A 12,107-nucleotide genomic window follows, 5' to 3' on the forward strand; every position below is an offset into this window, starting at 1 on the left:
AAGGCGATAAGCATTAGGTTTAATCCATTCCACCACTTCTACTAGACGTATTTTTCTGGTAGCCAACTTGTTTTACTCATGAGGGAAAAACGATCATTCATTAATATAGCCCAAACCAAGTCGCCCACATCAAACAACACCTCACGACGGCCCCCCGATTCGCTACAGCCTTATAGGTGGCGCTCGCAGCGACAAGATTGGCATGGACCAATTGATGAATCCGCTGCGTATTTGATACAAAATCAGCAGCAACTCCATGGGAATGCACACCATCAGGAAGATGAGTTAACGGCAATGGTCCACGAGGAATGAAGCCACACACAATGTGAAAAGAGCCAGTAGAACGGTTGACAGCCATGTTTTGTGCAAATTCCGCTTGAGGCAACTTTGAATCCTATGACTTTATATTTTCTCCAACCAATGCACGATGAAGAGTTCCCAATGAATGGTTCACAACCTCAGTCTGACCATCCGTTTGAGGATGATACGCCGAGCTAAAAATGAGAGAAGTATTAACCATGCCCCACAAACTACGCCAAAAATGACTAACAAACCTGGAGTCACTATCTGAGACAATACTAGTTGGCAAACCGTGTTGGCGATAGACATCACGAAAATATAATTGTGCCACAACAACAACATCAATAGCTACAACGCATACCATATTTGAAAAGCGATCCACCACAGCAATGATGGAATCCAAGTCGCCCTGAGTACGTGGAAGTCCAAGTACAAAGTCCATAGAGGTTGTGGTCCAATGCTGAGTTGGAATTGGAAGGGGCAAATAAAGACCATCATTGGTGGCTTGACCATGCGACAGTAGGAAACCAATCGATTCACATTCCGTTGTAGCAACGAGCAAAAGTATGACTGAGTAATCAAACTAAAAGTATGGTCATGTCCCATGTGACTCATGTTATGAAGCTCCTCAAGAATCCTTTGGCGAAGACAACCTGTGGGGATGCAGAGTTAGGAAGGAAATCGAATCCATAAACTTAAACTCGCATCTCTGCTAACATGGAATGACGATGGCTCAAGGTGTCTACCACACGATTTGAGACACTTGATTTGTGTTTGACCACAAACGCGAACTGCTGCAAGAAAGAATGCCAAGCAGCATTGCGCGAAAGATCTTATCTTGGCTGCTTAAATGTCTTAGAGTGTCGTCATCTGTAAATAAAATATACTCATGATGAAAGAGGTAATGTCTCCAATGTTTGATAGCCTGCACAATAGCAAAGAATTCGATATCATAGGTCTTGAAACGAACTTTTTCACCTCGTAGATCCTCACTATAAAATGCAAATGGACGACCAACTTGATTAAGAACAACCCCTATGCCAAGCTTAGAAGCGTCACAATGCAGCTCAAACAGCATCGTAAAATCCAAAATTGCTTAAATAAGCGCAGAAGTAAGACGCCGTTTAATTTCTGCAAAAGCTTCATCAATTGCAGAGATCCAAGAGAATTTAGGCGCAGAAGTAAGATGCCGTTTGATTTCTGCAAAGGCTTCTTCAACTGCAGAGGTCCAAGGAGTTGTTTTTGCACATTGTTGATGGTGTCCAAATGGTGGATTCTTACTTTTGAATGGACCACGATGTCAAGATTTTAGTTTCATGACTTTGCAATTAACCAATTTCAGTTAAATACGTTTGTGTATAGATAAGAAAGTAGAACTGAACGCAGTAAACGATAAAGGGATTTTTACGTGGTTCGAAATCTAATTCCTACGTCTATGGTTAGTTGATCACAGTGACAAACACTCTGGGCTTATGCTTACGGGTGCACAACAAATCTTGAACTAAAAATACACTTTTCAGTACCAACACACTGGGTTGGATTTCTCAATAACTTAGCACGCACTGGGTACTAAGATCTCTTTGGAGTCAGAACACTGGTCTGAACTCCACACTACTCAAACACTCTTTTCGCTCAGTTGAAAGGAGGTTCGAAAACTACCAACTAGATCACAGAGAACAAGCTCTCTGTAATCAGTAACTTAGGCTTTGGATAAACAATATTTGCCTAAGGTTCTAAGAGAATGTATGTAATCAGTAGTAGACTGATTTTGGCTTTAGGATTCTCTTCTTCGATTCAAACTTTGAAAGGCTTTGATTAGCTGAGTGACGATTTCGGCAGCCTTTCAGCTTGTGTATTTGAATCGGTGAAGATTGAAGTAATCCTAGAGCTCTATTTATAGGAGAGGTCTTGAATAGATACGTTGGCGGAGATGGTCTTCAAGAATTCATCCGTTAGAGAGTAATTCAAATTTTGCTGAGGCTTCAATCTTCGACGTTCCTTGTTTGGTGAGAAACGGCTACTCAGGTACATGAGGTAAGGCGCCTATGAAAAGGTAATCACCAAAAATGAATGCTCTGCAGAGAAAGGACGATCATCTGTATCTCTGCATTTAATGTGGATGTACTTTGAGTGCGTGGCTTCCTTTTAATGTTGGAGTTTCAGTCTGAGGAAGAATGTCAACTGATACTTGACTTTAGTATCAGTCCGCTGATTCCACGTAGCCAGCATTAGATGAATCAGTCATAATTGATTCTTCAGTTGAGAAACTCGTTTAGTCAAATATCAGTATTTAACTCTGCCTTTAATCGCGAACATTAGTCGAGTTCTTCAGTCTTCAGTCTTTAGTCCTTCGTTCTTCATTCTTCATTCCTCCGGTCATTAGTTTTCAATCTTTAGAACACTAACTAAACTACAAGGAGAACTCCAACACTTGAGTTCGAAAGGTTCTAGTCTATTACAAAGAAAACCTAAGGATTTTGGTATCATCAAAATAAGGGCTAGGATATTTCATTAAGTTTCCAACATTGCCGGATCGAACAACGACAAAGTGTTCTCAATCAATCGATTTTTTTTGCCGAAGTTTTGGATGGAATCGGGTCGGGGGGTGATATTTGAAGCAAACCGACCCTATTATCAGATGGACTAACACTTGTGTGATGACATCTATAATGATCGATCAACTTTTGTCAAGAGCCCAACAATGGTGAGCAACGAGAAAGAAGCGAGGTTCAAGAAGATGCAAGAGGCGACATGAAAGAATGTCGAACGAACCTTTGGAGTGCTTCAAGCTCGGTGGGGAGTCATCAGAGGTTCAGCCCAACCTTCGTATATTGAGCATCTCAGAGAGATCATGATGGCATGTATCATTATGCACAATATGATTGAGGAGAATGAAGGAAAATGTGCTCTGAATTGGAGAGATGATGATTTCGGGCATAGGGCGTCTGGTAGTAGCTCATCCGATGCTCGCCAATCTCTCCCACACCTAGCTTCGAAGACTATGTCGTGCGAGATTCAATTCTCAAAGATAGACAAATAACTGCACAACTTCAACAAGATTTGATCGAGCACGTTTGCGCACATTTCAGACCTCTAGGACCGGGATAATTATTTATATGTTTATTTTAATTTATGTTTAGTTTTTTTAATTTATGTATTTTTTTTATGTTTAATGTAATTGCATGGTATTTCAATTAATGTATTTTCTGAATTTACATTTACTCAAAATTCCAAAAATCAAAACAAATTCATATGAGTCAACATGATGAACCAACCCAATGGAGCACTTAACTCATAAGTGTCTGCTCAGAACTTGGATGAGTCAAGTATTGACTCAATCAATATGGATGCTCTTAGTATATGTGATCTTTGTACGGTTTAAGTTTAATATTCAACACTACAAGTTCTGAATTGGGATTTTATAAATATTGTAGAGCAAATATTATAGTTTTGACAAGTCAAATAATAGCTTTGTAACCACTACACTGATACTCCATTAAATCATATATTTTTTCACCAGGTCAAGTAGTAAAGTCATTAATGTTTCTTTATTTGCAGCAAACACTTAACACTGGAGATATGGAGCCCATCTCTATAAAGTGAAATTCTTTGAGTGAATGTCAAACTTGTGAGATGAAGACAGTTGAGGTTCCTACATGCACAAGTAAATAATCATAAAAGTTATTGCTTTCATCCCCATAAATATGTATAGTTTCTTGCGGTACGTGATTAATTTAGTGAAAAGTTATTTAAAATATTGATAAAAAAAAAAAGATTTCACATTAAGGGTATTGCTAAGTAGATTGTGCATAAATAAGTGTAAGTTATAAGGATAAAACTGTCCAAAGAAATTTAATATTGATGATTTTTTAAACTGACCTAAGTCGGGATCAAAGAATTTTTTTAGTTTATATATAGAGTTTATTAATTTACTTGAGTATTATTTTAAAGAGGTTTTACTCATTTATAGAATCAACTAGATCATATTTTCAATTAAAAATTTAAATATAATATATTCTATATTTATATTTTTTTACTTTTATAAAATAAAATAACATTCGTTATGCGTACAACGTACGCCTCTTTCTGCTGATCACCTCTAAAAGGGTTAATAATAATAGTTTATGGCCCGAACTTTGCTTTGGAGTCATTTGTAAAAATGGCTCAAACTTTAAAATATACGATAAAACAACATGAACTTTGAAGTCATTTATAAAATTGACATGAACTTTCAAAGATATGGGAAAATGACATGATCTTCGGAGTCAATTGTAAAAATGGCATGAACTTTAAAACATGTGGAAAAATGACATGAACTTTGGAGTCATTCGTATAAATAGTCCGAACTTTGGAGTCATTTGTAAAAATGACATGAACTTTAAGAAATACAAAAAAATGACATAAACTTTGAAATTATTTGTAAAAATTGCACAAACTTTATTATACAAAAAATGACCTCAATTTTCATAAAGTTATAAAAATGGCATGAGCTCATACTCGAATTATGACAATATGGAAAGTCCGAAGTTGACGGAAAAATTATATAGAAATTCTAAATTTACTTTGAATATTTTTTAAAAAATATAATAATTCTCGATCTCATACTGATCATATTCTCGCACAAGCAATTCTTCTCCCGCAAAATATTCTTGAAAACACAATTTTTTTTAGCTCCAAGCTCATAAAATCCTAATTACGCACCGACAAAGAAGGAAAATTTGTGTTGAAGACACAAATTATTTCATAAATTATTCATGCATTATCACGAGCATGCATGACAAAAAAAATTATGAGAGAAAATAAAATTATTTACGCGAGATTAGAGTTCATAGGAAAAGAGAATTCTTTTATTCATGAATAAAAGAATTCTGGGAATGCACCAAGTGAACTCAGAATGTTTGCATGCATAATTTCCATATCAACTTTATGCCTCTTACGTCATCATAATTCAAGCTATTTTTTGTATTTATGAAAGTTTGGGTTATTTTAAAGTTTTTTAAGTTCAAGCTATTTTTACAAATAACTTGAAAATTCAAACTATTTTTTGTATATTTTAAACTTCAAGCCATTTTCAAAAATGATTTCAAAGTTCGGACCATTTTACAAAGACATCAAAGTTGGGGCAATTTTTATAAACAATTCCAAAGTCATAAGTTATGTTTCCGTATTTTTCAAAGTTTGGGCCATTTGTACATATTACTTTAAAGTTCGAGCCATAAAGGCTTAAACTACAATTAATCCCCTCTAAAATATGGGTGTCAAGACTATATTTACATTTGCTAATATCTAATTAGTAATTCTATTTGCTTCTCTATTAGAAAACAATAACTCGGTTGATGGCAATCGATACAAAAATAAGAAGAATGAAAATATGAAGTGATTCGTACCTGAGATGAGTGGGAGTCATTTCTGTTGAGACCAACTGCATCTTGTGCTGCCGCTATTCTCTTGTGCAGGGCAATCAGTAGATGTCCATAACTTAATCTTTTCTCTTGTTCCAAAGTTTGAACAAAGCTGTAAGTAAGCGCGCCCGTTGCAGTGCCAGTGAAAGCCTGAACAAACAAATATAGTATGTTTTCTTGAAGTTATAAGCTTTTTTAAAAAAGATTATAAGCCTTCTTAAAAGAAAAAAAGATTATAAGCTTTTGAGAATTATTTGACATAAAAAACTCTTAAAATATATCCAGTTACAAAATTTATTTTATTATGATTTTATTTCAAACATATATACCTCTTCAATTATATCATTTTAACAAGGATTTTTTTTTTTTTCCTCTTTAACTCACATTTTCCCCTATAATGTGTCACCTATAGGGATGTCAATTGGACTGGCCCACTCGATTTCGGGCCAGCCCATTTGGTTCCAGGTTATTTTCGGGCTAATCAATTTTTATTTTTATTTTTTGGGCTAAAATATTTTGACCCTGACCTAACCCACTCGGTTCTGAGCAAGCCCATCGGGTCCGCAAGTTCACGATTTCTTTTACATATATAATTTTTTTTATTGATAATCATATTCTTGTAAAAAAAAAATAGACTGTGTTTTTTTTAATCAAGATTTCGCTTCATTTAAGATAACAAAAATTAGTTTTATTTCAACATAAATTTACATAATAGCTAATATGTAACTTCATACAGATAAAAATTCGATATACATTTAACATAAATTATTATCTTGCTTTGATTGTGTGACATAAATATTTGTTATTAACCGTTGGATAAAACAAAAACACATTCCATAAGCATCAAAACATATTATCGAATTGAAATGTAAACTAATAAAGTTTAAAAATAAATTATTAAGAAAAAAGTTCGGTTAATCGGGCCAATCCACTAGGTTTTCGGGCCAACCCTATCGGGCTTGGACTATTTTCGGTTCGGGCTATTTGGGCTAAAAAAAATTTATCCTTAGAACCAAATTTGTTGAATAGGTTGGCGGGCGGGAGCCCTAGAACCAATTTTTTTTAGCATTCTGTAAAGTTTATGTCTATAGATTTTTTAACAGACACATAATATAATAAATAATTTTTCGCAATTCAATAATTTAACAATAAGTACATTGAAAGTATATAAAGACCTACTTCTATGCATTATTGTTTCAATTGTTTTCTTTTAAATAAACTAATTTTCATTATTAGTTGTTCATATATTTACTTTAACTTGAGGATTGACTCAAATTCAACATTAAAAATTACTTAATTAAGAAAGGAAAATAGGATAAATATAACATAAATTTAACTAAATAATGTAAAATGTTAAGCATGCAATTAACATGGATACCGTAGTTATTAAAACAATATATTATATATTTTTTATATATATTAATAAAGAATGGGAGGGGGCTTCAGAACACCCTGGATCAACCACTATGTTCAATTATTCAAACACTTTAACAATTTATAAGCTCTTGAATCTTCTTATAAATTGTCTAAAATAAATTTAAAAGTTTGCGGTTAATTTTCAACTATGCCAAAAGAAAAGCAACTTGGACGTACCGTGGTATCTCCGGAGCTCTGATGATCATCACAAGCGCTGATAGAGACGGCGAAACCCCCACTAGTGCCTCTGTATGCACCACCATTTTGAATCCGCTGATCCTCCCAATTGTAGTACGCTTGCCTTATCAAAATAGGACACACAATTTTATGTTTGTAAATTGGTTATTGTTTATAATATTATGACAAAATAATTAAAGAAAATATTTTCACGCCTTATAAGCTGTTTAGGAGCTTTTATTCGCAAAAGCATGTAAATACCCTTCTAATTCATGAAGCAAGTTAGAAACATTGACTGACCTATCTATTCTGCAAACATTTGGAAGATCTAAAAAGGTGCCACTAAAGCAAGTGTCTATGATGGCATGAAGCGTTGCCCCCGCAGGCAAGGGCCTAACGATTGTAGCATTGAGCTCATCGTCCAGTATCCTTCCCTCGGTCTCATAGTCCACGGGCAACAAGGCCTCATCGTATCCATCAACCTCGTCTCCATCACGGTCCCTCACCTGTGAGCCGTGCCCCGAGTAGTGAAACACCAACGAGTCCCCGGCCTGGCTGCCTTCAACAAGCCAGCGCAGGGCATTACGGATGTTTCTTTTAGTTGGGGCACGCCTGTAGTCCTCTTCTTCCTCTACACCAAATTGTGCAGAGTCAAAACAACACATTTAATTTGTTTAAAAGATGATTACTAATGACTTCTTGTTTTCATTCTACACTGACTCGAATCTTCAATCTACACTTCAACAAAATTGACTAATACTAATAGTTTAGGTTTAGTGACACTAAGGGCGCGTTTTCTTTGATTGATAAATTTATCACGAGAATGGGGGATAACAAAAATTTATGCCTTTAAATACATTATTTCTTTTCCCTCATTTTCTACAGAAGAGAATTTCGCCATATTTTGTTCATTTTTTTTCACCTGATGTGATAATATTATCATTGCTTGAAGTGAAAAGAAGGAACAAAATATGATGAACTTCTCTTTTGTAGAAAAGAAAGGAGGTATTTAAAGACATAAATTTTTGTTATTCCTCATTTTCCCATGATAAATTTATCAATTAAAAAGAACGCAGTCTAAGAGATTTATCATAAAAGTTGCTATATTTTAGGCATGACAAAGTTTAGCTACATATACTTTTGTTACAAAAAATGTAACTAATTTTATTACATTTTAAAATTTGATAAATTTTGTGACATCTATCCATACAACTAAATTTGCTGAATTTGCTATGTCTAAAATTATTTCAAAATATTTGTGTTACACTATATTTTCTAGCTCCTAGCCTTTGTCTCTCTCTCTCTCTCACACACACACACACACAATTTTTCACTTTTTACTTTTTATCTTTCATTTTTTGATTTTTTTATATTATTAATATAATTTTTCCCTCCGTCCACCAAAAATATGCCACTTTACTTTCGGCATGAGTTTTAATAAAATGTGAGTGAAGTTGGTAGTGGAGTAAGGGTCCCACTTTAAATGTGAGTGGAATGGTGTGGACCCTACTACTAAAAATGGATGTGGCATATTTTTTGTGGACGGACGAAAAAAGAAATTGTGGCATATTTTTGGTGGACGGAGGGAGTACTTTTCTCTAAGAACTAATTATAAATATTTTTTTCTTAAAATATACTCCCTCCGTCCCGCGAAGCATGACACATTTGAGTTCGGCACGGGAATTAAGGAATTGTAGATTAGTGTTTTAAGTGTGTAATTAATAAAGTATAAAATTGATAAAGTAGGAGAGAGAAGGTAATAAAAGTGATAAAGTAGGTGAGAGAATATAATAAAGGTGATAAAGTAGGAGAGAGAATGTAATAATTATTGACAAAAAAGGAAACGTGTCATGCTTCGTGGGACAACCCAAAATGGAAAGTGTGTCATGCTTCGCGGGACGGAGGGAGTAATTAGTACACTTTCACATGTCAAATAAATGCATGATTAAACTTTGTGACATGCTTTTATTTTTTGTGATACGTATAATCGGTGGCGAAGTCAGAATTCCGACCTAGGGGGTCTGATTTTTTAAAATAAAATTAATAATTAAATTATAGAAAAATAAACTAAATCAAATTAAAAAATAAATAATTATTATTAATACAATTATAATGTTATTTAAATTACAAAAAGTACGTTTCAAACTGACTTTCAAGTTCATATAAAACAACTTCAAAAAATTAAGCAGATAAAACTTTGTAAAAAAAAATCATATATTTTATTTTTTCATAATATATTATAAAATTATAAAAATACCCTTGCTAATTTTTAAAAATTTCCAATGAGCGCTCTGCCCAACCCCTAGCTCCGCCTGCGTATGATAGCGACCTACTCACAAGATGTCACAATATATAATACTCCCTCCGTCCCAAACGAAATGTCCTGTTTTCCTTTTTGGCTGTCCCAAACGAAATGTCTTGTTTCCTTTTTTGGCAATACACTCTCTCTCTATACTTAATATTTAAATAATTTTCATCAACCCACTTTATCTACTTTATACACATTTCTTAATCTCCGTGCCGAAAAAAAAATAGGACATTTCGTTTGGGACGGAGGGAGTATTAAAAATATTAAGTATGTAACTAGCTACTAGAGTATTTTGTTTTGGAGGAGAATAAACTGATCAAGAGAGCTGCTATTCATTGGCCACGGAAAATAAAAAATAAACATATGTAGGGTATATATACCTGTCAAGACAAGAATGCAGGAGAGAGGAAATTGGAAGCTCCGAATGAGAAGGTTCTTCATGGACAAGACGTCGTTGACACTGCCTCGGAGGCTCTGTCTGTGGCCCTTGTAGGTGATGCCACATAGAACGGCTCGCTTGCGCCCGTAGCCATGAGATGGTGGCGGCGGCATGCGTTGATAAACCCTACCATTTTCTGCATAAGCATAGCCTTGGCCTTGGTTGCTGGTATTGTAGTTTCTTGCTACCATGGTGAAGCCGCGGCAGCTAGGGCAGTACAGGCCCTGCGCCTCGAGTGGCACCACAGACACCATCCTGCACCACCTGCAACACACTCTCTTACTCGCCATCCTTTCTCTTAGTTTTTCATGGCTAGCTTGGCATATATGTCAACCCAATTTATGTCACAAGAAGATGGAGATAGTGGTGGAGAATATATCTCAGTATCAAACATCATTCTTATTGTTTTATCTTGTTTGGTATTTAAATCAGAATACGTAGGCTGCTACTTGAAAAAATGAATATAATTAGCCTTTTTGTGATACTTATCAGGATATCATTTTCTATGGAAGTAAATCACGACCATTGATTAATTCTTGTAAAATGCTGATTCTCTTATGCCAAAAAAGCATCATTATTCTGTTGCATGATTATATTGATGACTTTAATTGTTCAAAATGTGTGCGCGCTAGCTTTGGATTGATATATGCTTTGCAATAAAGATAGAATATTTGTTATATCATGGAAAAGAACAACTCTTTTTGTATTTCTGAAAGTATAATCTCATATATCTTTGAGCTATGCTTTTCTGATATGCATCGTATCTCATGTCCTGTACAACATGGGCGTTATTCATAAAGCATTTGATATGCATCCTATCTCTTGTCCGAACTTTGATAGTTGATACCATGATGATTTTTCAGTCCGAAAATTAAAATTATTATAGATATAGCTTGTACTTATCTCTTTGTTCATTTCATTTAGTAGCCCGCTTCACAATTTCTTGCATTCGTAACTTCGTGGCAACGAACATGCGGCGGCAAGTTGCCGAAAAAGAATCAACTTAGCTACCATTGGACAAATTCATCGGCAGCATATTATAGCGTTCATGATCGATAGAATTTGTCCGTCAGCAACGGGGAAAAATAATTTAAATTAATAATTAATAGTATGTTTTGTTTGTACTAATGAATACATTCCGTCGGTGCCTTTGCAGTTGGGAGTTCCATCGACACCAGTATCCATCGGTACGTTTGAAAGGTCAAATTCGTAATATGTCAATTGATGGAGCAGCGCCGGGTGGATTAAAGATGTATACCCGGCGCCGCTTTAAGAAGGCAGCAGCATAGCAGAATGCAGGAGCTATGATTTCTTTTAATTATTCAGTTTTTATTTAGTTTTGGGTTGTACGGGCTTTATGTCTTATGCATGAGCCTTAGTAGGAATTAAGTATTTATTTGCCTACTTCTCAGTAAATTAGGGTATCCAGATATTATTGTAGTTAGCGTTTGACGCTGTGACAGAAATTAATCTCTGTGGCCTCTTTTGAGGATTATCATTCAATTCAGTTCTTATTCTCATAATTCCGTCTTCACTCTATCAATTTGCTGCGGTGAGCGTGGAATCCTATGGCGACGAATAAGGAACGGATTGAACAGGTAGAGAAGACGGTAGAGGAAGTGCAGGCGGCAGTTGGTGGATATTGGAGAATTCGATGGCGACTATGCAGAAAACCCTAGCCGCTATTTTGTCTAAACTATCAGACAAGGAAACTTCAAGCAACTCGGATAGTAACGGGGAATCGGGTAAGCAGCCTAGGATGGATGGAGGAACATCAGACACAACATCACCACAGATGGATCTACCGTTGTTTGATTGGACGAACCCCATAGCGTGGCTAGCACAGACGGAACAATATTTTCTAGTGCAGCGCGTTCCAACAGAACAGAAAGTGCAACTGGCGCTCATCGCCATGTCAGGACGCTCGATGTTTTGGGTGCAGTGGGTACTGCGTCGCTCCGCAACTATACCATGGAATCAGTTTACGCAGGAATTAATAGAGCGTTTTGGCGACAGCTCGGCTATTAACGCCTATGAGGCCATGCATGTAACGCTTCAGACGGGG

The 12,107-nt window shown here is 35.5% G+C and overlaps 1 protein-coding gene across 2 annotated transcripts; it reads right to left on the minus strand.

Moving 5' to 3' along the window:
- Positions 1–50: 50 nt before the first annotated feature.
- Positions 51–10,481, minus strand: LOC131019469 (metacaspase-3-like). 2 transcript variants are annotated; one of them, XM_057948018.1, is made up of 5 exons: positions 9,984–10,467; positions 7,596–7,926; positions 7,296–7,419; positions 5,688–5,852; positions 51–1,225 (listed from the first exon to the last, which is right to left on the minus strand). In XM_057948018.1, the coding sequence occupies exons 1-5, from the start codon at positions 10,330–10,332 to the stop codon at positions 1,043–1,045; spliced, it is 1,152 nt and encodes a 383-aa protein (XP_057804001.1). In that variant the 5' UTR covers positions 10,333–10,467; the 3' UTR covers positions 51–1,042. The 2 variants fall into 2 exon arrangements, with proteins under 2 accessions (XP_057804001.1, XP_057804002.1); XM_057948019.1 differs by lacking the exon at positions 51–1,225 and adding an exon at positions 3,703–3,952 and having other exon boundaries at positions 9,984–10,481.
- Positions 10,482–12,107: the final 1,626 nt, after the last annotated feature.

Source organism: Salvia miltiorrhiza, chromosome 4 (assembly GCF_028751815.1).
Source record: "Salvia miltiorrhiza cultivar Shanhuang (shh) chromosome 4, IMPLAD_Smil_shh, whole genome shotgun sequence".
NCBI classification, from domain to species: domain Eukaryota; kingdom Viridiplantae; phylum Streptophyta; class Magnoliopsida; order Lamiales; family Lamiaceae; genus Salvia; species Salvia miltiorrhiza.

What these genes read in the sequence shown, in the direction of transcription:
- LOC131019469 (XM_057948018.1), bottom strand. Translation starts at nt 10,332, where the DNA reads ATGGCGAGTAAGAGAGTGTGTTGCAGGTGGTGCAGGATGGTGTCTGTG. An exon ending in CTGCATTCTTGTCTTGACAG is followed by an intron (nt 7,927 to 9,983) that starts GTATATATACCC and finishes AATTTGGTGTAG; the next exon opens with AGGAAGAAGAGGACTACAGG. An exon ending in ATGACTCCCACTCATCTCAG is followed by an intron (nt 1,226 to 5,687) that starts GTACGAATCACT and finishes GCTATTGTGCAG; the next exon opens with GCTATCAAACATTGGAGACA.